Source organism: Rattus norvegicus, chromosome 6 (assembly GCF_036323735.1).
Source record: "Rattus norvegicus strain BN/NHsdMcwi chromosome 6, GRCr8, whole genome shotgun sequence".
Classification (NCBI taxonomy): Eukaryota; Metazoa; Chordata; class Mammalia; order Rodentia; family Muridae; genus Rattus; species Rattus norvegicus.
Genome location: NC_086024.1, coordinates 113,904,211 through 113,931,212, shown reverse-complemented (window position 1 = coordinate 113,931,212; position 27,002 = coordinate 113,904,211). Strand labels below are relative to the sequence as shown.

General features: G+C 39.5%; 1 protein-coding gene across 49 annotated transcripts in view; it reads right to left on the bottom strand.

Moving 5' to 3' along the window:
• Nrxn3 (neurexin 3) overlaps positions 1-27,002 on the bottom strand; it is a 1,631,407-nt gene that overhangs the window by 1,072,861 nt on the left and 531,544 nt on the right. For all 49 annotated transcript variants that reach the window (XM_039111661.2, XM_063261446.1, XM_063261447.1 and 46 more), the window contains 2 exons: positions 8,322-8,760; positions 3,407-3,790 (listed from right to left, as the gene is read on the bottom strand). In XM_039111661.2, coding sequence (XP_038967589.1) covers positions 3,407-3,790; positions 8,322-8,760 — 823 coding nt within the window. The remainder of the gene's footprint in view (positions 1-3,406; positions 3,791-8,321; positions 8,761-27,002) is intronic.

Genomic DNA, 27,002 nt, shown 5'->3' with positions numbered 1-27,002 from the left:
TTAGACCAACTTTACTAGGAAGGTTGGAAATTTTCATCTAGTGTCACTCCTGAGCCATGCCCATCCCTGAACTGAAGTTTTTGCCTCTTACACTCACTTTCTGAATTTCATTCACACTGGCTCCTACTTATAGTAACATTCCTATTGTGAGATAATTGATCTAAGTGAGTCAAGGCACAGTTATTTTAGGCTCGGGGGCACAGCTTCTTGGGAATTTTCTTAGTCTTATTATGTTTGGTACAAATGACTAATTTTAGACATAACATTAGAACTTCTAGGAAAAAATAGAGGAAGGAGATGATAAAAATGCAAAGCAATAATTAGAGAGAGTTCAGCAATCGGGCTGATATTTGGGCACATGGGGCAACAAGTCCTTAAGCTAAAGGGGCAAATGTTCCTGCACAAAGAGACCATGAAATACTTCCTTCACTGTTAATCTTCAGGAATACCTATAGGTTCTGAACATCAGAAATGGAAAACAAATTCTTGTTAGAAAGAAGAATAAGAAAATCCAAGAAACTTTCAATCTCCTCCCATCCTCTACCAGTTCTACCATATAAGAGTGGCTACTCCGCTTATTTGCTCTACAACTTTCCATATGCTATGCCCATGTTCATAACACCTACCATCCATTAAACATGTCTGCCATTACCCTTTGCTTCTTTTAAATGACTACATGTACTAATCCCCTGATCCAAAGCAGATACCGTGCCCGATACTTGCTTATTGATTTTATTGGCCATGGTATCTAGAAGGATTTAGCTCTCCAAGAAATAAATACAACTGAAGAAAAATACTCAAGAGTCTCCACTGAGGAAGCAGTTTCAGTGAGGAAAAACAATGTCATTGGGAAGCTCTATTATATTCAGTAACCTCGCGGTCCTCTCATTTTTCCAGTCCAATGATTCATTCTGAACACGGTGTCAGAAACAATAGAGGGGCAAAAAACAATTAGTGGGGGAATAAAACAATCCATTGAACGGTCTGGGACTTGAGCAATATATAGATCAAATGTCTTACGTTTGCTAAGCTGCTTCTCATTTGGCCAGAATGGATGGCTCTTGGCTGCACTGTACCAAAAATAATTGTCCCTCATATATACCCAATCAGCTGCCTTTTAATGACTAGTCAAAAATGACAATGTAAAAGATGCAGTGACTTTCACTGTACTTGGCCAATTTTGGACCAACTCCCATTGATTTGCCCTTGGAATAGGTGAGCTCATAAACACCTTGCACAGCTGGCTCCAGTCACTGCTTCCTGGTTCTAACACCTCAAGGCCTATGAGTTACAAGAGGAAGAGGTGAGATGTCTGTGGCAAACTTTTGCTCTTAGATTGCTTTTAAAGACAGTGTAATGTCCTCAATACTTGACTTACAGAAAAATCAGTCTTTTCCATCCCAGAGACCAAATGACCTTTCCATCTCTCCAAACCAGCACCAGGGTAGCCTACCCTACAAAGACATTTGGAAAGAGTCCAGGCACTTGACAGACTTAGCAACCCCATGTGGCCTATTTCTATTCCAGATGGCTGCCTCCTCATCTTAGCTCATATTATGGTTGTTGCTGCTTTGGAAAGGCAGTAGATTTAAATTTAAATTTCAAAGCTACATGAAAGTGTTCCATTTCTCCTTCACCGTAATATCCTCTGTCTTGTTTTTGGTATGACTGTAGGGAAAACTTGCAGTTTTCTTGAAATACGTGTTACTGAAATGTGGAGTGCATTTAGTACATATTAAGGATTGGTCTATAATTAGTCATTAATGTCAGTATCATCAAAGAAAAGATACTGAGAATCAGGGGATCTGGGAAAGCTATCTATTCTCTTGAAGTATCTTTTGACCCTCCCAAAAACACTCTTTGAAAACAACTGCTCAGTACTCTAGCCTTGTCCAGTGTCTCTGCCGTCATCATTGTTTCAATTTCCAGAGCTTCTGACTACCGGTGATCTGCAGCAATGAGGCCCTACAGGCATGTCTTCAAGATATTCTCTCTCTCTCTCTCTCTCTCTCTCTCTCTCTCTCTCTCTCTCTCTCTCTCTCTCCATCCTTCTCTGTCCTCTAGTGGAATATATGTTGCTGTCTTCTTTTGCAAAATCCTGCCCTCCTTAGCCAAATAAATGATCAACCTCCAAAGAATAAGAAGTATGTCTATTGCAGATTCTATATCCTATCCTCAAAGCTGCAGAACTGAAGTCCTCAAAAATGATTAATGGTGTAACGTGACCTTTCATACAAAGGAGATAATCCATAGGCAGCACACAATAGCCTCCTAGATGTGGCTTGCAGCAAGAATCTTGTCTTAATGTTGTCTTTATTTTAACCCCTATATCTTCCTTTTTGCACACAGTATAAGTTGAATGCAAATGTAAAAGTGCTTAAGTTGTACATGGAGAGGAGACTCATAGTACTCTCCATGCCTATCCTCTAGGGTCAGCTCTCTCATCTACAGAAAGCTTTTATGCCCCCATTTCATCCCAAATTTGTTTACGAGAAAACAAAGCATCTGACCTCTCTCTCCCACTGTCCAGATCTCACATCTGCCCCTTTGCACACACCGCCCTTCTGGTTTAGATCCCACTCCTACCTATCACCCTTCTGCCGAACTAACACCCACTCCTGCTTATCTCTTCTCGATTTTACCACTTCTTTGGAGAAAGGCCATTCAAGCCTGCAGTACGCTGGCTTTCTTTGCTCCTCTGCACCTTCCCCTTGATAATGTTGACGCTAATAACTAACTGTAGAGCAATCACTAACATGTATTCAATGCTCTCCACAGTCCAGGAACCCATTAACTCAATCACCATCAGCATCTGATGAGTAAGTTCTTGGTTGCCTGTCTTTTACAAATGAGTGAAACAAGTCTCAGAGACGTTGTCTTGGAGAAGCTCATAGGACAATGTGAGGGCCCATATTTTCACCTCAACTGGCTCCAGGGATCATGTTCCTAACCACTCCATCACTCGGCCTCATATAAAACTCACTGTATTTGTAAGTAGCTATTTAATCCCAACAAACCGACAGGCATCCCCTCCATGACAAGAGAAACAAACATATTTGTCCAATGTTGCACTTCTGGAGATGAACCCAAGAATAAGACAGCAGAAAGCACTGAGGAGGTGTAACTAACTTCAAGGACTAAAGGCAACACGCAGTTGGTTCTTTCTAGAAACTTCACTATTTATAGAAGGTATTTAAAGTGTAATGTGATCATAGGGTTGCTGATTATAAAACTCCCTTTTCTACCATCTGACTGACTAAACAAATTTAACCATTCACAACTAGAAAGGTTGAGTTTCAGTAACCACAGAACTCAACACTTGTTTGGAAGCAGAAAAATCACAGGATGAGCAAAGATGTCCCTTGAACCATGTATCACTCCACTCAGACCCAGAAGTACCACGCACCTCTTTCACAGGTTCTACCCCAGTAGCCGGTGCCAGTGCAGTCGCAGATGAAGCGGTTCCAGCCGTCCTTGCACACCGCATTGTTCTTGCAGGGGTAGCTGTCACACTGCTTGGCGCTCATGCGTGAACAGGAGGACTTGACGCCTGCTGCATTCTGCATCTCCGCCAGCTGCCGGATGTTTTTGCTGCGCCCATCGATGAACAGGTCGCGGATGCAGCCCACATAACCGTAGTTGAGCATGGCAGTCCAGAGCTCCGTGGGGAGAATGAGGCCAGCCCGGTTCTCTGGCAGTCCGCCCAGATACATGTCCCCCTCCAGGTCCAAGATTTCACTTTCCCCACTGGCGGTGAACGGTGTGCGCCTGCTGTTCACAGATATGGTACCTGGAACGGGAAACAGGCACAGTCTGAGTTAAGGATCTTCCCACATTTCAGGTGAGACTCTCGAGCTGCTTAAACAAAAGTAGCCCCACAGGTGAGTGGGGACATCATCCTTTCCTTGTCAGGAGACACCATTTGCAATCAGAGAGAGAATGGTTACAAGCTGCTGGGTCATAAAGATTCAGGAAGAAACCGAGTGACTAAACCCAGTACATCTCGTCTCTCCAGAATCATATCCGCTGAGAGAAAAGATACAACATAGGGCGTGAGGAGGTTAAATCCCAGCTCTGCCTACTGCCATCTTTATAGTCTTGCAGAGCAAATTTCACCTTTCATTTCTAAAGGGAAAAATAATTCTCCTCAACTAACAGGTTGCTGTGACAATTAAAGGACTTCGTATGTGTAGAGCACTGAGGGGAAGATGAAGACGGAAGGAGTCTGTATTGCCTATGTTTTCTTCAGATGTTCGTGGGTCCCCAAAAGATTGTGTTTTCTCTATTCATGAATATGCTATAGATGGGGCATTTACTGCCCCCTCTGTCAACCAAAATTTTGTACACTGCCTTTGACTGCTTTTGTTTCTCTTTTTGGTCTGTGTACTTGTTTTGCTTTTAGATAGAAGCTCACAAAGTAGCCCTACCTGGCCTGGTACCTGCTATGAAAAGTAAACTGGGCTTGAACTTACAGTCCTACTCCTGCCTTTGCTTCCTGAGTGCTGGAACTCCAGGCAGAAGCCACAATGCCTGGATGGAATATGTTGCTTCATGGGTTATTAAATGCACAAGGAACACTTTTCTTTCTCTAGTGTGAATTTCAGGCACAGTGCTAGGCTTGTCCGGCAGTGTCCTCCTCCAACTGAGCTGATTTTGCTGAGCATAGAGGCAGAAAATCAACAGATCATCTAAGAATATTAGCTAATAGTAGCTGTTATAGAAAGAGCCAATGTGCCCTGAAAGCAGCTCATAGGATGTGCTTTAAAGGGGGTATTCACTGAAGGCCTCTCCGTACGGAGAACAGTTAGGACAAAAAGTTGAAAATGATCCAGACCTGCAGAATGCAAGACAAAGTGCATGCCCAGCAGAGAGAATGGTGCTTATAAAGCCCTCAAGGGACTGTAAGCTCATTCTCTGAGCAAAAATGTCTATGGAACAAGCCTGACCATCCGAGTTTGTTACCTGCAACTCAGGTAAAGGTAGGAGCAAAGAACGAAAGTATCAACTTCACAAAATTATGCATGCCGTAGAATACATACAATATTGTTAGTGTTATTTATTATTATTATTATTTTTATTATTATTATTATTATTATCTCTGATTGCAGGAGGAGGTTTTCTTTTTCATAATTAGGCAAGCAAGTAGAGATAAGAAGAAATGGTCCAAAGACATAGATAAGTCCTGGGAGGGACAAAACTATTCTATTCCCTCAGCCAGTAAGAATAAAGTCCGACGACTGAAGGAGATTAAAGGCTATTGCATGTATGGTGTGTGTGCTCCACATAACGACAGCAGAATGGACAGAATAGGAAGAACACAAAGAGCCCATGGTGTATGGTTGTGGTAGATTGTCAGCAACCCTCCCATAACACTTTCTAGAAGCTGTCTCCTAGTTGAGTGGGCTTTGCCTGCTTAATTCTTAACATTTCAAAAACCCACATGACAAAAAGTAATATCCAGGTTACTATTTTAAGCATTTTAAATATTTAATTTTTTGGATTTATTTATTTTATATTTGAATTTCTGTGTATGCACGGTGCCTAGTGCCTGAGGAGAAAGATTGTGAACCACCATGTGGATGCTGGGAATCAAACGGGGGTCCTCATCAGAAGCAATAAATACTCTTAAGCCTGCAGAATTATCTCTCTAGACCCTCATTTTATTTATTAGGAAACACATTATTATTATTATTATTATTATTGTTATTATTATTATTATTATTTACATTTATATAAAGTTGTCAGGGGAAGAGATTGGTGGACCCTAGCGGGGCTGGAGAGAAATAGTGGGGGCATGAATAAAATTAACATGCATAGTATATATGTATGAAATAGTCAAAAAATAAACAACATTTTTTATTTCAAAAAAAGGAAGAAGTTGAGATTTGTGGCTTCTCTTAAAGATTTCTTCAGCTCTTCAAACAGGGCTAAAGTGGTGATTAATTAAAGGGGTAGTGTTGCGGTTTGAATGGGAAACATTCGGCATATGCTCCATACACTCGTGTGTTTGAACCCTTGCTCCCAGGCTGATTCTCTGTTTGAAATCTTATGGAAGGTCTCTGGAGGAAGTTGGTGGTTCCTGGAGGTAAGCCTTGAGACTTGAGAGTCTGGCCCAATTGTCTCATCACTCCCTGCTTTCTGAGTGTGAATTCACTGTGAACGGCCAGTCTCTTCCTCCTACTACCATGCCTACTTTGTCTAATGTCGTATCTTCCCTGTCACAATAGACTATCTCTGTAGAACTATAAACCCAATAACTCTTTCTCTCTTAAAGTCAGGATACTTTATGGTAGCAATGGGAAAGAAACAAAGGAAAAGAAACATGTAGATTGCCAAGTATGGTCAGGGGTCAGGACAAGAATCACTTTGGAATTTAGAACCTAGACTGTATCCCATAGAAAGCCTATGCTCTGGATGTATGGATGTAAACATTTTGAACATACATTTGGGTTTAAGACTCATTGTCTCCACTGAGGAATGCTCATAAAATGTTTACTGCTCCATCACTTAAGTCAGTTTTCTTCTGAAATACTCAAGAAAGAAGGCATGTTTGAGGGGTTGGGGATTTAGCTCAGTGGTAGAGCGCTTGCCTAGCAAGCGCAAGGCCCTGGGTTCGGTCCCCAGCTCTGAAAAAAAGAAGCAAAAAAAAAAAAAAAAGAAGAAGGCATGTTTGAGCATGCTTCTTTTGCAAATAACTATTTTAGAAGAAATTGAAAGCTAACTGGAAAAAACTACCAGATATCCTCACAAACAAATGAAGTTTAATTGATCATACTGAAATGTAATGTTATATTACTTTCCTGGTCTCATTATTGTTTACTTAGGCTAAATATGATATGATGTCTTTATGAATACTAGTGTTCCTGGAACATCAGCCAGTCACCACAAAGTCATACCAAGGTCATAGTTAGTGCATGCAAAACACTGCAACCATAACACATCACCCACACATAGACAACAGCAGTGTTTTATAGACAATTCTGAGATGTTCTGGTGCTGCTCCAGTTGGCATTTTATTGATAAATTTAAGAAAGAGAGAAATTTAGCCTCTAGAGAAAGTATGTTTTTGTGTTTCTAGCTTTTAAGAGAAAAAACACAAACTGTTCATTCTTGCCCAACAAGCACATTTAATTTTAAGCCTCTTGGTTCTGACCAGATTTCAGACAATCAATAGAGTATCCTACTGGGCAGTAAAACATCCAAGGCCACAGTCTGCCACTGACTGCATTCAGCCTAGACCCCATCCAGATCTTCCTGAGGGCTGTATCACTCATCTCTGCCATCCTTCTAGCTGGGAAATGACACAGAAAAGCTGCCATCCTATGGAAGCTCAGCCATTTTGAGTTTCCTCTTTGGATGGGGGGAACTTCTTGCTTTGCCATAGTGGTCAAGGCTACCTAGATATAAAGATGCCCAGAGACGTAATTAATACAAATGAAGCTAAAGTCAGTCTTGGCTGTGTGCTGCCCAGATGAAAAATCAGAAAATGAGCCTGAAATTCAGATGCTATATTTAGTCCTCTTGGGGGAAACACTGTTACTGATAACAAAGAATACAACTAGCATCGCCAGAGGGTCCTTCAAAAGGCAGCCAGACTGTTCAGGCATTCAAAAGCCCAGATTCTCTACTGCTGCTCCCCCCCCACTCCCCTGCCCTCTTTTCGTTACTCTTCCAGAGTAGCTATGTACTGCCTGGGGCTACTTTGTTTGATCTGTGGCTACAGAAACAAACAAAGCCATTTAAACCAAATGTAAAAGGTTATGAAGAGGAGTGGAGAGTTAGTGAGGCCTGTGCGTGCAAGAGTGAAATGTGGGCTTTCACACCAAAGGAAGCCTTTAAATCGAACATGACTTCAGGAAAAATCAATTTGCTGCTTCCTTTCTTGTTATAATTCCTCCCTGCAACATGACTCTTGCCAATTATTGAAGGGCTATCATTGTATAAACTCTGGCTTATCCCCACAGAGTAATCACAGAATGTAATGCCTGTGATGTCACAGTCAGTTTCCATGGTGATGAGAGAGAGAGGAGAAGAAAGGGCAAGGAGTGTCACATCCTGACAGTCCCTGTGGTCGGAATGGAAATGCACTTATCAGATCACTCATGGTACTAGGGATTTAGAATGGCCACTGAGAACATTGTGCAGAATGATACAGAAACTAAAAATACTAGCCATCCATAAGATGGGTATCTTGTTCATAAATATCACTTTATAACAACCATTAGAAATAATAGTGTGGAGACGGGTGAGCATGCAAGTGAATGTCGTCATAAATACATGAAGCCTGAAAGCTAACCAGGGGTGTCTTAAGACCATTTTACCTGATCTGCCATCCCGCTGAATGTCCACGTGGTACCATTCCCCATCATTGGCTTTCTTCTGAGTGGCCTTCACTTTGATGGTGCCAGAGCCCATGTCAAGCAGCAAATACAGGTTGCCATCAAGAAGTTCCACAGCAAAGAAGTCAACTTTTGTGTTCTTCTGGCTCCGGACGTCTTTCCTTTCTTGGGGTTTCCCGTGAGTGAAGAGGATCAGACCGTTGGGCTCAGTGGTGCGAAAGTCAAAGGAGATGGAACCCATACGTTTGGTGTTCCACTTGGGCAAGCTGATGTAAGCCTCTGGGGTCTCAAAGTTGATGGGGTCCAGAGTGGCCACGTTCTCACACTTGAACACAACTTCACCATAGATTTTCATCTTGGTGTCCCCAATCCGGGCCAAGCGAGACAGCTCCAGACGGATGTCATTATTCTTATAAACAACCTGTCAAAAGCCAAACAAAAGTGCCATATGAATCCGTCTTGCAAACGGTATCAATCCATCACTCACTGGGCATCCAGGAAAAGCATCCGAAGAGGCTTCAGGACATAATGGTCTGAAACAACATGTGAAACAAAAGGCTCATCACAGAAAAGAAAAAGCTTCCCAAGAGATGGCTAGGGCATGTACAGTTTCAGAATGAGCCTCTATATTGCCACTGAGGGCCTTTTGTCTTTCTCCTTGAAGTCAGTTTCTGGATGTCAGAAAGCTACCAGTATGAATTTACAAGCAAAATTCAAGAGAGATTGATTTGTACAGGTGCAAAACACACTCTTATTTAGTAAGGCATCCACAGTAAAAGGCCACAAACACCGTTAATGACCATCAGTAATAGATGGCACGCCTCTGTCAGGCCAAGCAATCCTGCCTTCAAAATTGCCTCAGGTTTTTATGTGTCCTTCCAAGTCATTTTGTTAAGTGGAGTTAGGAGCAGGACAAAGTGATAATTATATTACCATTGTATGAAAATGGAGAGTCATAAATGCACAGGTTTGCATAAGCACAAAGTATCTTTAGAAAGAATTATGAACTATGAAATTGTCAGGAGAGTAGACTTATGGGATTCATATTCAGGACTGGGAGACTTACAGCTTCACAATACCCCCCTTGTTTTGTGTGATTATTCAAAACCATGTGGATGGATGACCTTAAAGAATGATTGACTAGGGCTGAAGAGATGGCTTACTGAGTAAAGTGCTTGGCACACAAGTATAAAAACCCACATCTGGCTCCAAGAACCCACATAAAGCTGAATGTGACCATATGTTTCTGGAATCCCAGTGATTCTATGGTGGGATGAGAGGCAGAGGTAGGAGAAACCCTGAATTCTGTGAACTGAGTAACCTGCCATATAGGTAAACAAACACAATCTGAGTCTCAAATCACTTTAAGTTAAAGACTTAAACCCAAGATTGTTCTTTCACCTCCAACACATGCAAAGGCTTCATGCACACACATAAACACACACAAAATGGTTTGAATCATTGAGAGGACTGCTGGTTAGGAGGAGAGTGTGTGGGACTTTATTTTTATAATCACATTGAACATGACATTGATATTAAAACAAAGGCGGAGACCCTACTTTAGGCAGTTAAGGACATTTACTTATCTGATAATTTAAATTTGCCCAAAAAAAGTTTATACCAGGGGCCAATTTACTCAATAAGGGGTATACCAGAGATCTCAGTCTCGGGCTTTTTCCCAAGGTGTGGTCCCCAGTCCATACTGCATGGCCATGGCCACTGTCCCAAAAAGAGGTGGTGAGTGGGAAGGAAAAGTGAGACTATTGACAAAAAGGAGTCTGTTATGACTTTCCAAACTTAGAACAATCCAAAATGCCATAGGAATTAATCTAGATTTCCCCAAATATTTAAAATATTTTACCTTTATTAATGCTTGTTTCTTTAACTTTGTATAATCTCTTCCCCCCAATGTACATCCTACCCCAATGTGGATGTTCTTGTATAGGAGCGTATGCACAAACATGTAAATAGAGGGCAGAAGAGAATCACAGGTATCAATCCTCCCTTGCACCTCATTTGAAATAGGACCTCTTCTTTCTTTGCTGTTTATCTGGTCTATGAGTTTCCAGAGGTAATCCTGTCTCTGTCTCTACCTTAGCATAGGTTCATGGAGATTACATATGTAGGTCACTGTGTCCAGTTTTATGTAGGTTCTTGAAGGTCTGGATTCAGGTCTTCACACTTGCAGAGCAAAGATTTAATCCACTGACCCAGCACTCTAGCCCCAGAACTGAATTTTAGTGTAGTATTCCTGGATGATCTTTAGTGGTCCAATTTTTGGTGAACCACATCCATACAATAATATTAATTAAGGAACATCAAAGGGACAGGGGACAAAAATAAGAATATGGAAGAGGCAGGCAACTTTGGCAAAGTAACATCTCTGTTTATTTCTGAACAATGGGAGTTACAAAGAAATGTGATTTGTGAGGAAGAAAAACTGAAGACACATAAAGCTCTTAAAGATGGCATGCAGGAAGTATACAAAAGTCTCAACTATGTGTGGGGGTATTTGCGGGAGTTACTGTTAACCCTGTACCATCCTTTGCACAGCCAGATCTAATTTGTACTTTCAGTAAAGCAATAAGACTTTGGAGCCAAGATCGATCTCACCATCCATACTGTATCAGTGAGAGAATATTAATTGGGTGGGTCATGTCCATGCGTTTTCTTTGTTCTGTAACATCCAACTACAGACCATTTCTCTCCTCTAAACTGACACCAGACAATAACCAAGCACAGCTATTGACTTTGAACAATAATAGCCAGTGTGGCCCACAATTATGACAAAGTATGGAAATTATTCACCTATTTTGTAACCATGACTGTGGAGTGAACTATAGTTAATACCATTAAGAATAGTAATGATTTTTAATACTTATTAGATACCTCACAGAAGGCATTATATTAAAGGCTTATCTACCATCCCACCCAGATAAACACATATTTGGCAAACCTAGAATCATTCTTTCATTTTATAGACATAGAAAGTAGCTAAGAGACAGAATAGTGGTAAGCATAGATCAGGACTCAAATCCTGCATCAGTTCCAGAAGTCATGCACAGAACTGCCCACATGTTTACTGGAATTGCCTGAGAAGCTCTTCATGAATGTTACAGAAAGTCATATGTGATCAGCTTCCCAGTTCTAAAGCTGCATTTCTTGTTTTAGTTCCACCAGACTGACCATAAACAAAGAAGAACACAATGGATCCTCAGGAAGCTACTCAAACAATCATGAAAGAAATAATCAGAGTTTGACTAGTATCCCCATTCTAACTCCCAACTATGTTGCCCTAGCATGTGTGATCTCTGTATGGGAGCCCCACTTTGCTTTGGCCTGTTTCTGGATAAAATATCTTTGACTTTGCTCCCTTTAGAAGTCATTAGTAGGCAGCAATAACTCATCCAAAACAAAACGAGGAGGCTTGGCCCCCTGATCAATAATAGAGAGAGAAAGCTAAACTATCTGTCCTTACAGGGATCCAAGAAAGAAAGTAAAAAGACAAGGCCTTTAAAATGAAAATAAAGACCAACTCTTTGTGGGCAGTGTACATTATTGACTCCAAGACTGATAATGATATGCAGGATGTAGATTTCTGAAGCAGTGATTGGTAAAAGCAGGGGCAGAAAGTGGTTTGTGATAACTAGACTTCTGTCAAAGTTTCTTGGGAGGCAAGCTCTCTATCATGACCTTAAAATTGCTCGTGTGTGCAAAATTGCTGATGGTGAAAAGAGAGTCAACATCTTCCTTTGCTGACAGTTAAGGAACCTTTCTAACCTCAATTTTATTCATCTCTTCAACCCACCCCTTCCCAATGATCACTTTGTATTTCCAGGTTAATGTCAAGAGGAAGTTAAAAGCCATCCATAATAGAACACAGCAACTTCTCAACTGGCACAAAAGTCTAGGGAAAAGCAATGCTACATCTTGATCTACGGCCGTGTTAGAACTCTACCAGAAAAAGTGGCCCCAAAGTAAAATTCTGTAGTATAGCTACTACTAAGAAGGTTTGAGAGGGCAATTGTATTGAACCTCTATGACACTCAACTTACCAGTTTCATTGCAGTCATCTGTCTCTTCACCTCCTATATATACACTAAACAGAACCATTCCATGGCTGGGCAGAAGAGTACTCAAGGTGAACCTTGAGCCTGTGCACTTGGGCATGAAATAGGAAGATCAGCCAGACCATTGCCCAAGGTGAATTAACATTGGTACTGTGTTCTCTGGAAATCTGCCTCTCACTTAAGCAAGTGTCCCAAACTGATGGATGGAACTAGACAGAACCAGTGGCATCAAGTGACAGAAAGCAGCCTTGTTGACAAGCTGTCCTGGCAAGAAGCTATTTTTTTTTTGGTTCTTTTTTTCGGAGCTGGGGACCGAACCCAGGGCCTTGCGCTTCCTAGGTAAGCGCTCTACCACTGAGCTAAATCCCCAGCCCCCTGGCAAGAAGCTATTAAAGACAAAGTAGAACTGGTACCCCATGGGGGAAGATGTCACACAGTCAAAGAGGCAGAGTATAAGAATGACAAGCTGATCTTACTATCCCACCCATGGATTAAAGACTGTTGTTTGGACTTATAACTCATGCTTAAGAGACCAGCTGGGAAAAGACCTAAGAACAGAAGTTCAGAGTTAAGACAAATTCTCTTTGAACAGATGTGTTTATTTTCCTCTATGATCATGATATAGAGACATATAAAAAACTATGGTGTGGGAGCAATATAATAATAATAGTTACAACATACAGAGGTCCTATAATATTCCAGGCTCTTTAATAAATATACTGCTATACATTGTTATATATCCTGTACACTAAACAGCTGGAAACACTGATATTATCCCTACCTCACCAACAAGTGCAGAGAAAGATAGATACTAGACCAAAACCACACAGCCAAGAAATGACATAGCCAGGACTTGAACCTCTAACTCATTGTACTGGGACAAGGGTATGCTCCAGGAATAATAATTTTAGACTCTTTATTAGGTCATATCTATACATACATCAGAAATCCTTTTGTAGAATATAAAACGTTATTTTGAAACACAAAGCTCTTTGTACCTACCAGGATCCTTCTCAAGAAGGCTCTTATACTGTCCTGTCAAAATCACTTTGGAAACTTCTATGAGACAGGTGTTAGAGTTTATCTTTGTTCATGTGGTCTCATGGACTGCAACTTTTTTCTCTTTTCCAAGGTGTCTAAGTGGCAGCCCTTCCCAGGCCCCCTCTCTCAAATCATCCCACACCTTCCTACCTAAGTTGATCCTATCATTTGACAAATCCTAACTCTTATATTACCAGTAAATGATGAGTTTTTGCCCCACTGTCTCATCTCCCTGCCTGGGTTGGGAAAGGAGACTAGTCAGCTATACATGCTGAATTTAAAACATCAAACTCTACCATGATCCCTGGGTTGTAAGGTAAGTCCTTAAGAATTCTCCAAAGGTTCCCTCTCATAGAAGTATTTTTCTCTGTCCTCCCACCTCATCATATATCATACTTAAATTCCTGGGATCATAATTATATAATATCTGTTATACAGTCTGAACCTTTACTCCTCAAACAAGAAAACTGGAAGCAATGAAGTAATGCATGCCCAAATGGCACTTGGAACTATCTATGCTGTCAAATACTAGGAGGCTCAAACACTTGCTCTTTCTTTTATGGTGAATGTCAAGCATCTTTAATTATCTGTGGGTCCACATATCGAACAGTCTTAGCAAGCCTACTTGGTCACTGAGCTCCACTGTGATGACTCAGGTATTTGAAAGTATTTGGAAATGAGGTCATCATAGGTACTTTCTGCAAACTAAGCATCAGGGTACCTTAAGCAGAGCAACGCTAACTACAAATTTCATTGCAGTGTTTTTACTTTATATCCACATGCGAAGCCTCTACAAAATAATCTATCTCCATCCCAATTTAGTCCTTAGAGAATAATAATGAAATGAGGGTTTTTTTTTACTCTAGCTTTCAGAATGCTGAAGCTTTGATAAAATTTTGAACTAATTTCATTATTATGTGATACTCCTTAGAGTAAAGAGATAAATAAATGACTAAGAAGATCTACAAAGGAATCTTGATTCCAGGGTCTCTACAGACTCACACAGGCTACTGCCTCTGCCCCCTTCCCCTTCTGTGTCCTAGGAATTTGATTATTCTGATCAGACTTGATTTCTCCTTCCACCAAATGGCCTTCTCCTCATCTGTCACTTAAAACACTTAGCTTTGTTACTAAGAAATATGCTTAATCTGGTCTTTTCAATAGACCTTAAATGCCTTCTGAAATACAGAAGGCTGGTATCTATCTGTAAATAAATAAAAACACACTTATACCTTTTAGGGTTTGACTAGACCTTAACTGTTTATATGTCCAATAAATCCTTATACCTTTATTAACTTAGACACTGGACTCAAGTAGCAGTAAAGGGTCATTGTTAAAACATATGGACGAAGGAGTTCTGCTTAGTAGTGTTTAAGCTTGAGCTACCCATACCAACTATGTGGCATTAAATAAAGGATTTAACTGTAGTCAGCCTAGAGATAATGGATAATATAAATAGCAAGTCTCACTTCAAAGGATTCTAATGAATGCATGAGCTAATATACCCTATATGAAATGACTTAGCATATCTCCTGCCCCCTTGGACGTACTCACTAAGTGTTACGTTCTGTGAAGTTATAAACTAAACAAGCAAGAGAGTCTGTCTTGGCATGGAATGATTAGAAAGGAAAGATCTTCATCATGGGGTAAGTCTTAAATGTATTGTCAGCCCAAAATGGAGGTTTACAGCTAATGACTTGATTTAACAAGCTCTCAAATATTTATATACCCAATAAACTATTTATTAATCATATCATGTGATATTTATTATGCAACACAGGATAGATACACGGTAGCTACTCTCTCTCTCAAACACTTATACTTGCAGAGATTTCGGACTGATTATCATTAACATCGTCTATCACACTGATCAAACTCCAACAGTGAAGTCCAAGAACAAATGTGGCAGCAGATGGTCCTCTTAGCTTTCAGAGTCAGAAGAACCCAATATTTGGCATGACCAGGACCACATCTGCAACTATGGTCATGCTAAGAGGGGTCAATAAACTCACTCTGCCTGCTGAGAGGCAGCTGACACAGAACCTGGGGCTCAATATCCCAAGTGCTACATAACTTACTGTCTATTATTTGCAACTGCTACATTCCATAGTGCCAGCTATTTACATGCTTTAGATTTTGTTAACAGTGGTCAGGGTCTGCCAAATATTAAACTAATAAATAAAAACAAACTCCAGCATCATAAACAGGAAATGAAAATTGAGTTTCATCCCTTCAAGGCAGGATACATTGGGTAGGGGTGGGGAATCTCTGTTCTGAAGATCAAAATAATAGATCTAAAAGAGTCCAATAAAACTTGAAAGCAGGAGAAGACTGTGACTAATAATTGATTTAAAAAATGTTGTGTGATGTAGTAGGCTACAAATCAAATTAAACAGAACAATAAACTGAGTCCCAGAAGGTCCACAGGTCTATATTCTGTGCTGCATGGTTCCGTCTGTGGAAGTTTGGCTAGGTAAAAAGAAAAGGAACATAGAGAAAATTGCAGTAACAGACAATCTAATTTTGAATAGCAAAATTCTAATATGTAAGACATTCTAAATAGGTTATTCAGTTACAAGGCTCTGAATGCCTGGTAAGGGAGGGAGAAGAGAGGGGGAAGAGGGAGACACAGAGAAACAGAGACAGAGAGAGAGAGAGAGACAGACAGAGAGAGAGAGAGAGAGAGAGAGAGAGAGAGAGAGAGAGAGAGAGAGAATGCTATGCACCAGTCCTCATGGATCTATCCTCATAAACTGAAGGACTACAATGTCAGCCCAAGTGCAACCCTGTGAAGGTCAATACTACATGAGTTCCAGTTACATTTAGGCTGACATGTTTATTTCCCTGACAGAGTCAAAGTGGCACACCTCTTTGATTCATGTTAGCAAATATGTTCTTCTATTATGTTCTTCTATTTTCTACACTAAAGGAATGGTACTCATTAACTTATATTATTCTATTCTACTTTACCTTTCTTATTCAATCCAGAGGAAGCCTCAGATCTCTCCTCAAGGAAATGCTCATGAAGTTAAGAGAAATTATTCTCTACCTTTATCATCTTATAACACAAAATCCAACTTAAGATAAATCATCTTCCCATATTGAATACTACAAAGAAAACAATCCAGTTACAGGTTTTACATAACCATTAGATCTTTAGTTCTTGACCATGGAGGATATATGGAAGCCGAAGAGCAATTATAACCAACAGGCTGAGGATGCTTAATGTAGACATATATTCCGAAGCAGAATTAGACTGAGATATATTTGTCTCTCTGATTGATGCTCAAGGATGTGTGATTAGAAATGACACAAATTAGATTTTCCCTGTGCTATCCAGAAACAACACTCTTAAGATCCTCATAACATGAAATTTATAAACAGAAGCAGTGCATTCCTAATGAGGTCATCAATAATTTCCAAGAATTAGCAAATTCCTGGTCATACTAGAGAATCAGTACACATCCACTCTTGTGTATTCTGTTTTCCTATGCACTAAGAAAACCAGTAAATACCTACCTTCCCTTCTGCTTTTTAATATTTGACACAGGCCTGACTGGAGTGGAAGTTTCATGTCACAGAACAGAGAAAATAAGATCAGATGAGTAGGTGGTACCTGATTTTTAAAAGCTCCAAAAAAGCTTAAATTATATGACAAATGATAAAAGAGGGGACCTATTAGAGCATAAAGGAAGTCTTTAGCAGTTTGATTAGAAGGGTGACAAACTTGAAATAGTGGTTTCCGGTCTTACATGGAATATACTGTGTTATTTTTATTCTAAAGTCTAGAAATGGCTCTAATCACATAGTTTTTTTTAAATAAAAACTTTCCAATGGCTTTTCGCCAATTGCAGATTAAATGAAGTTTTTTAAACCTTATATAGAAGACCGTCCCTCCCTAGTTCCTACATCAGTGTCACCTCACAGAATTATGCATCTCCTCTTTATCATAGAGGTGGATCTTGCCTGGGTTTTCTTTGACCATATGAGTCATGGCTTAACCAATCCTTCCTTGGGAACTTGGCCACTGGCAGTCCAGCTCCTTTCTTACTCCCCTCTCCAATGCTCCATGTCTCTCCTGGTGGTTTGACATCTTCCCAGACAAATTAAGCCATGCTTTTCCTTTTGATGTCTTCCAAGTACTTGACATAAAATATGTAATATGCATGATAAAGTATCAGTATACCAAGAGAGCAAAAAACCAAGTGAGATCAAATAACTACTTACTAATTCCTCCAAAATAGAGCACACTATAATCAAGAAAGAAATCCCAAGGTTTATTCTGCACAACAATAAGTAATGAGACTTTGGAGACCTAATGAATGACAAGCAGTAAAATGGTATTTAATGGGACCACTAAATATTGGTTGAGTTTTTCCTAGTGTACATGCTGAGGAGATGTGCATATATTTCTGACTATATGAAATCTCTGTGCTCCTGAGTGACCGTTATTATTATTTGATGTGCCTTGGCAGAACACTAATGAAAAAAGAACAAAGCACAATCGTAGGTTCAATCAAGTTCTTCTAAGTTTGGCTGCTATCTGCTCTGGAGTTATACTAAAGTATCACTGTAAACTTCTATGGCATTGAAGAAGTCATCTGAGCCATGTGGATATCTTGAAATATTGCCTCAAAGCTATGATCTTCTGTATCCAGAGTCAAATAGCAGACATCAACCCCAGCAATGAAGCTTTTGGATTAACTACCAACTGCTGACTGGCCCTGGTTCAAGAGAAAAGAGGTAAATGACAATAGACATGGCATCCAGAATTTAGAGACAGTGTTATATGAAAAATTCTAAATGTCGAAGAGTAGAAGAACATTCTGTAAAAAGGTTCAATGAAACAGAGCCTTCAAAGAGTATAGCATAGTTGACAAAACAAACAAACAAACAAACCAATAGTGGCATACCAGACAAGGGAGTGTTCTATGCAGTACAGAAGACAAGTTAGCTACTTCAGCACCATGGATAGCGACCGGTTTTGCAAAGATGGGGAAAGCCTGTGAAGGAAATTCCAGTAGCATTTTCGCTGAGAAGCCAAGTCCATACATTTTGTTACACCCCTTTATTATATGAGCCCTATGTCTATTTAAGTACACACAGACCAGAGGTTTTCAGCTTTGTGGCTGAGAAACATCCAAAGTGGGCCTGTCTGTCAAAAGCAATTACAAACTATTTCTTATCGGGCCTGCTAAGCAGTTCTGCCTAATGAGCATCCTAATCAGATGCCTTTTCAAAGTGGTCCGAGGAGGCCACACTATAATCAGCATAAGATGTGGGGAAGGTGGTGGGAAAATAGGGCATGCTAGCAGGTAGCCGATAACAGATTTCTCTCTAATCAGGCGCACAAGACAAAAAGAAGAAAAGTTGACAGGATAGACAGAAATACTAAGGCTGAGGTTTGTTTGTTTGGCTGGTTGGTTGGTTGGTTTTGTTTTTTCTGAGAACATTTCTTTACTCTTCATTAATTTTACACTAAAGAGACATTTGACAGCAACACCCTCACCATGTGCCTTACTTATGAGTTTCAAGATGGCAATCGTTTATTTTTAATTTTTAAAATTTAAATTCTTTTCATTCAATATTTTGATTACCACAACTCCTCCTAGATACTTGCCAGCTCCTCCCCCACGCAGCTGTATGTTCTTTCTCAGAAAGAAGGAGGGAAGAAATGAAGGAGGAAGAGAGACAGAGAGGTGTTGACAGAGAAACCAACGTGGTGATCTTAGCCTGAACTCACCTATGACTTTATATTACATTTCCTAAATCTGCAGAGAACTTGATAGCCACTAGATGTCCCTTATGCTATGCACAACCTACCTAAAATGAATTTCACTACCTGTTACACAAATTACATTCAAAGACATGTTTCCAAGCCTTAACTCTCAAGTAGCTCCTATAATTCCTACAGATATTCTCTCCTTGGCCTTGTTTACTCAACTCCCCCTACAATATTTCAATAGCAGTTTAAGACATGCTAGAATACACTGGTTAGATTAAAAATCTTCATAGTTATATAAAACAGGTAGAAAGACTGGACAAGTCATTGAATAGGAATATTTGAAAAAGTATTTTTTAAAGCTAGGATACCGAAAAAGGTTTAAAATGTATCATTGCTTTCAAAATTCAACAATGGTTTTTTTAAACACAGATAGAGATTCCATAGTTCAATTTAAATTCAGATTTTTTTTGCATACCCTAGAAGCTTCAACTTTTAGAGTCAATGCAGCCAAGGGACAGCAAATCATTAATTTCACATGTCAAATTTGAGTAATTAAGAGTGGTTGCCTAGGAAATGAGAGGAAAATACTTATACTGAGATCAATAGGCAATACCTGTTACAAGAGTTGGAGGTGTATTTTCTAAACCTGAATGAACCTACCAGCTCTATCCAGGGTCCTGGGTATAGGGTGGCTGTTGGTGGGGCAAGGGGTTAGTAGCTAGCCTGAACAGAGAGCTTGCTTCTCAGTTAGCTGTTAGTGTTTTACACACAGTAAGTTGTTTAAACCTGGCTGGAAAAATAATTAACCAAAGGCAACACAATAATGTTGATAAGACGTGAGGGCACTATGAAAAGTCACGAACTAACTTGGAAATTTCCAAATTGATCTGGGATAAAGGATCACTAGATTTAATCATCATAATTTAAAGGCATGTAAAATATAGTTTATATCACATATTCTCAAATCAAACTATCTATGTTCACCTCGTTTCTCTGTAATGTAGGCAAGTTGTTTAAATGTTTGCAATTCCATTTTGTTCAATTTTGAAGTAGGACATTGAATACTTACCTAAAAGGTTGTTGTAAAGATTTAGCTGACATTCATTCATAGACTAACTGCTGATACATCATCAGAGTCAGTGACTACTATCTTCATTTTACAGAGAGAGAATGTAGAAATTGATAATGCTACATATATGTCCAAGATTATACCACCAGTAGATCATGGAGTCAGAGTGGAAATGAAGGTAAGTCTCACTTCACAGTCTGTTACTGAACAACTACTAGTATCCTACCACATAAAATACATTGAGGTTTCTTAAAGATTCCTCCTTTGGATAGTGAATTTAAAATAAGGAGCTACTAGAAAAAGTAATCCTTGCTTCTAGTGTCAAGTCAGACATGTTTAAAATCAAGTTATTATGAATTAAGCACACTCGGGAGCATCTGTCAGGGATGAAGAGTCACCCACTTCCTTTATGGGTTGTAAGAGAGATGGAAAAGACAGCAAGTGTCTACATCCTAATCTCAAATATAAAAGTAATTTTTAAAAATTATGAAGTGCCTTTTCTGACCTAATATGGCAGCCTAGGCAGGCCCACAGGACTGCTATCATCTTATTTCCCTTGGGAAAGACCACCTAGACCCTTTGTGACTTTTCTGATGGAACAGATGGCCAGGGCTACTGTTGGACACAGAAGAGTGAGTACCTGGCCAGCTGAGCACACCTGCTTACCCAGACCTGGACCGTTGTCCACTCATGACAGCCAGCTGGTAGAAACTGACTGCCACCGATTCCTTGTCCAGAACTCAGACAGGCTTTTCCTGTTACTCATCAGCTCCTCAGTCAGGATAATTAATGGTTTGTTTTCATAATGAGTGCTGGGAATATTGCCATACACATCTGTTCAGGGGTATTTGGGTGACCTAAATCAGACCTTTCCTGACAGCAGCCTCTGGCTTCTTTCAAATGAACCATCACTTCATTTACTTATGGGGCATGTTTATTAAAAAAAATTTAGATCAAATACTTCAAGTTTGCAAGAGGAAAGACATCTGCCTTTCAAAATATCTGAATGATGATCCCCAAAGATGTCAGACTATATATTATCGCTGAATCACTTAGTGTTCTCTTATTTAAAAGAAAAAAGTCTTTGTAGATGTGATTGAGTTCAGATGAGTCTGGAATTCTCCAAATGGACCCTAACTGCATCATCTTTTAAGAGGAAGGCAAAGATGAACTGTATGCCTACACACAGAAAGAGAGAAGACAATCTGAAGATACTTGTCACAGATTGAAGGAGTGCAGTCATAAGCCCAGGGATGTCAGTAGGTACCAGAAATGGGATGATGCAAAACACTGATTTAAACTTGAAGAGAGTTGTAATTCTGGGGTAACTCTAATTTTAGCAGAGTGAAAGTGACATTCGACTTCAAAACAGAGATAAAATGAATACATTACTATTTTTTAAAATACCCAAACTCAGCACCAGTGGAAGGGAAAGCCCTTGGTCTTGCCAAGGTTGCTCCCCCCCAGTGCAGGGGAATATGAGGGAGGGCAGGCAATAAAGGGGATGTATAGGGGGAATATCTGTATGGGGGAGGAGGGAATGGGGGTTTATGGAGAGGAAACTAGGAAGGGGAATAACCTTTGAAATGTAAGTAAAGAAATATATAATAAAAAATTTAAAAAAACACCCAAACTCTGGCAATTTGTTTTATAAACCATATTTAATTAATTTACTTTTGTCTATTCATTCCCCTACCCCTTGCTAGAGTTTGACTTGGAGTAAATTCCCAGAGCCTGACCTATTTCCCTTGGTGCTTGCTCTCCATGAAAGGCTTGGGTTAGCAGAGGAAGAACTAAGTTAGAATAGAAAATGCTTTCTCGCTTGACCTAGCTATATTAATATCAGTAATTCATGCTTTGGTTGAAACTAGTCTTTGAAATGTAAATCATCACAAAAAATACAGCTGCCTGGTTTGGCTCCTCAACAGTATGAAGTATAATCTCATGTAGTTCACAGATTGTGCCCAACTTTCACAACATTTCATAACCGAAGTTCATCAAAGCAACAATTAATCACATGGGCTGTACAAAACATGAATCATATACATTTCATCATACTGAAGGTTGTCTAATAGAAGTGATATAATGTTTTCCTGGGATATTCCTTAGGAGACAGATATGAGCCCTTGTTCAGTTACTTACTGACCAACTAGTACACACAAAATACCATGCTAGGGAACTGTGGAGTAGGGAAAGAACAATGACCGGCTTTTGTTTATGGACAAAAAAATCTGATCCTCTGAGAGGCAGGTAACAAATGTATTTCTTCAGTTATTTATTCAGTCGTTATCTCTTCAGTGTTGCAGTCTTGAAAACGAAATAATGAAAACCATACAACAAGAAAGCTTCAGCCACGAAACTCATAAAACTTTTAAAATTAGTTACTTGCAAGATTTTTTTTTAGAAGTTTCTACCAACCTGAGCCTTCATGAATAGCAAGCATCAAAGAAATGGGCCATGCTCTGGGGATTTATTCCAAGTCAAGCTCCCTCAAAACAACGCTACGCATTCTAATTCAGGATGTGAAAGGGGACAAGGAGCGGTCACAGAGTGCTCTCCATGGCATAGCGTCAAGAGGTTGGGTAAACAGTGAAATAAGAGAACAAAAGAAATAACATGAACAATAAAAAGAGCTGAATGAGAAGTCTTAGCGCAGTCTTAGTCTTGGATTTAGGGGAAATGATCATAGACAAAAACCTAGGTAAGACCTAACAATGCCTCTAGATACCCAACTAAGAAAGTCTAACTTATACTCAAGGCACTGGGGAGCCACACAGGTAGGACAGTGAAGAGATCAGATTACCTGATATAAATGACTATCCCAGTGGTGACAGAGGAAAAGAATTACAAGGAAGCAAGTAGAAAAGGAGGCAGAAAAACACATGTAAACAACAGCCATGTGACAAAATAAGGGGCCACATGTCTAAGAAGTGTTGTAGAGGAATCATTGCTTACCTGGGAAGAATACATGGGAATACGTCTTACTAGGCAAGATATCCATGAAGAAAATGAAAACCAGACGATAACCTGACCAAATGGACTGGGAGTAGGAGAGATCTCAATCCTAAACACAGAGCTGAACATTAAGGATGCCCAGCAGGAATTTGAGCAGAAAGAAAAGTGAAGAAAAATTCTCTAAAGGTCTATAGAGCACCTGTGCTCATGGCATTACAAAAGCAACACCCAAGTAAAAGAAAACAATACAAAGTCTGTAGTATTCCCAGTGAGAACAGAGAACAGGGCAACATTCTAAAATTTTTTCCAGAGGTAAAGCTAACATGGCTTGCTGATTTGTTGAATGCGCTCCGATCGCTGTGATGTTCCCATGTGTTAACATTCCCAGTTCTGTATCGAGTCCTGATGACTAGTTAGTTGGGGCCTAGAACTCTGCAATATGCATTATGTTTAAACTTTCCTAATCACAGCAACCATCTGATTTTACAGGAGAGAAAATGGGGACCTGTCCAAACTGGCAAGATTTTTAATTTATCACATGCGTGTAGTGCACTCTAGAGGGCCTTGGGCACTGCAGCTGGTTTTGCACTGCAGTTACTCTGCGTAAAAATCTGAAAACAAGATGTCTTCAACTACTTGCCTTCATGTTTCATGAGGGAAGTTTTCCAACTTAGAGTTCTTACAATCTCAAGCAAAATGTCACTACAAAATCTAGGTTGAGGTACATTTGGCTCAATACCACCCTATTTAAGGCATGACCTTGGAATCCAAGTCACCAGCTAGAAATCCTTGTACTGTATAATTGGGACAAAACAGAGCCAAGGTAACAGAGACATATCCTGAGAAGAACACAAAACCTACTCTTGCCTGAAGTTTAAGAATTTATATTAGACAGACATGGAGGTAGACACTTTTGAAAATATCATTAATTTAGACACTATCGAAAAATGTATTAATGTAGACACTAGTAAGAATAACATTAATGATTTCTAAGGAGGTGTGCATCCTTGAAGTGAACAGAACAATATTTCTACCTGTGAATAAAGTTGAGTAGCATCTAATGAAGTTCAAAGTCCCAATGTTTCTCTAAAAACCTACCCTGGAATTTTCACAGAGCTAAATCTAAAGGGTCATCATGTCCCTTTTTCTGATGGGCTATATATTATTGTCTAACTTTTCTTTATACAAGAGGGAAAGAAACTCCTCAGTTTCCTGCTTGACATCGTGATGTAACACTCCTAATCATTGTGTATGCTTGTATGTGCCATAACCCTACGATTGAGGAAATCAAAGAAAAATGCTGTCTTCTGCCCTTGCTGTTTGATAGCTTTTCTGAAAGAAAATACTATCAGCCTGGCCCGTTGTACCTAAAAGATGGTTATACTTCTATAGGGCTCTCTTCACTACTATTCAACTCGTAGTGTACAAAATGTGTGGGGGGGCACAAGAGAAATAAAACAAAAGTATTTCTGGAACTTGGGCAAAAAAGGGAAGTCATCAACTTGCATTCTATAAAACCCCAGAATCTATAGCTTGTTTTGATACTAGATAATGAAAATCAAGAGCCGAATGTGACAACTGTCAAATCAAAACACTGTTCATCTCTTTGGCATCTTTCTATCAGTGGTTCCAAGTTGACTGTGTGGCAAAGTATATTGTGCCATAATAAGCCAATAAAAAAATTTATTTTGTAGATGATAGAGGAGTGAATTCTTGCTACCTTGCATCTGCAGGCTTTGAAAGTCTTTAACTTAGTTTTTCCCAGAAAAATGATATTTAACGCATTATTAAACAATTCTGAACCAGTATTTCTGATGTTCTGAAATCAGAGTTCACAGAGTTCACAGATTGTAGATAATAACTTCTATCTTTCCCTTTAGCACTCCCTCCTTGAAACCCTCCTTGCCTGGGTTTAATGACTGAGCACTTTCCAAGGAATTCTTGATGACTAATTTTCTGCCTCAGTCATCATCTTTCTTTGCAGATCCTTTAAAATTGGGCTTTCCCCAAGCATGTGATGTAGGTCATCATTCGATTTTACTATCTTCTACTGCTAACTCCATTTATTCACACATTTTTACCTGGAAACCAAATCCCTTCCAATGCCCTAGGTCCCAAATTTGAAGTATCTGCTGAAATTACCCATCAACTTACAATTAAAGTCAATTTGAAGAACCTCAAGACGAACTTGTCTAGAAGCACAACTATCAATCCTCCTAAATTTCTTACTTCTTGTGATGCTTACTCAAGTTCAAATATTTATAGTTGTATGTAACACACCCTTGTCCATTTCCTTCAGATTCAATCTGCTGCCATTCCCATTGGATTCCATGTCCAACGTCTTTCTAATTCATTTTCTCTACTCTATTCTTTCTGACACATCTATTTCTACCTGCATTATATTTATTTACCATATTAACTTCAAGAGAAAGCTCACCAAATACTAAGCAGTGTAATTGTAACATGGCCCCTGACTTCGTGGAGTTTACAGTGTAGTGGAGATATTAGACAGGTAAGCACATGTGGACAGTGTTGCTAGGGGAAAAACAATATATGGGATATAGAAGTTTCTGTATATAGAAATGGTCAACGCAATTCTAGAAATTAGGAGTCTGGATCAAGTTTCACAGTGATTAGTAAAGTGTAGCTTCTTAATGATTTCTTTTTTTTTTTTTTTTTTTTTTTTTTTTTTGGAGCTGAGGACCGAACCCAGGGCCTTGAGCTTGCTAGGCAAGCGCTCTACCACTGAGCTAAATCCCCAACCCCTTCTTAATGATTTCTTAAATTGAACTTCAGTGTCTGTGATTTTTAATGTGCTGCACACACGCTATTGTAGATGTGATTGCATTAAGTAGCATTCATAAGCAGATTGGAGTACTGGAGTAGAGTAAAAGAAAAGAGGTGGGATACAAATTAAGAGGACGTGGTTTGATGCAGAAAAATACGGTGAACTAAGATAGTGGCAAGAAGGAAGAGAGACACAGATTGTCCACATACCATAGGGAAAAAAGAGACTTGAAAGAAAGATGTGAAGGAAAGAAGAGAGAAATAAAAAGTATCTCTGGGTATCATAGTTAAGAGGTTAGATAACAAGTCACTTGTTAAAAAATGCCTAGTGAATGTAAGAGATGGTGAAGAGGGGAGAAAGTAAAGGACCAACTGGAAAATGAAGAGAGAGGGGGAAAGAAAAAGGAGAAAGAGGAGAGAGAAAGAAAGAGAGCATCCTGTATAAGAGGGGTCAGAAGTTTCATAAGACCACGTGATTCCTGATAACAAGGAGGATGGAGAGCATTCTTATTCCATTTAATAGAGAAACAGACCTTATTTCTCTATACACACATACCTAGACCATTCATGAATATGCACTTTTTGTAGCCAATTAATCTAAACGGAAAGACATTTCTGCCAAATAACACCATAATATATCTGTGGTCTCAGTATCATTTGTTTTCCTGACATTTCTGTTTTCTGATATTTTACCCAGATTGAACTTAAAGAGCTCAAGAAAAGAATCTGGACCATCTATGAGGCAAGCATTTGTTTAAGTATCGAGGGGTCAGAGAGAAGGCTTTTAGGTAAAAGTACCTACAGCCAAGCCTGAAGCTCCAGATCACACCTGGTAGAAGTGAATCAATTCCCAAAAGTTATTCTTTCACCTCTACATTCCAAACACTTGCAATAATAAACAAACGAGCAAATAAGAAATGTAATAAAAATAAAGGGCATTTATCATATTACACAAAGTGATGTAAACAATAAACTTGAAGGCATTTTCTGTGGGGAGAAATTGTGACAATGAGCTC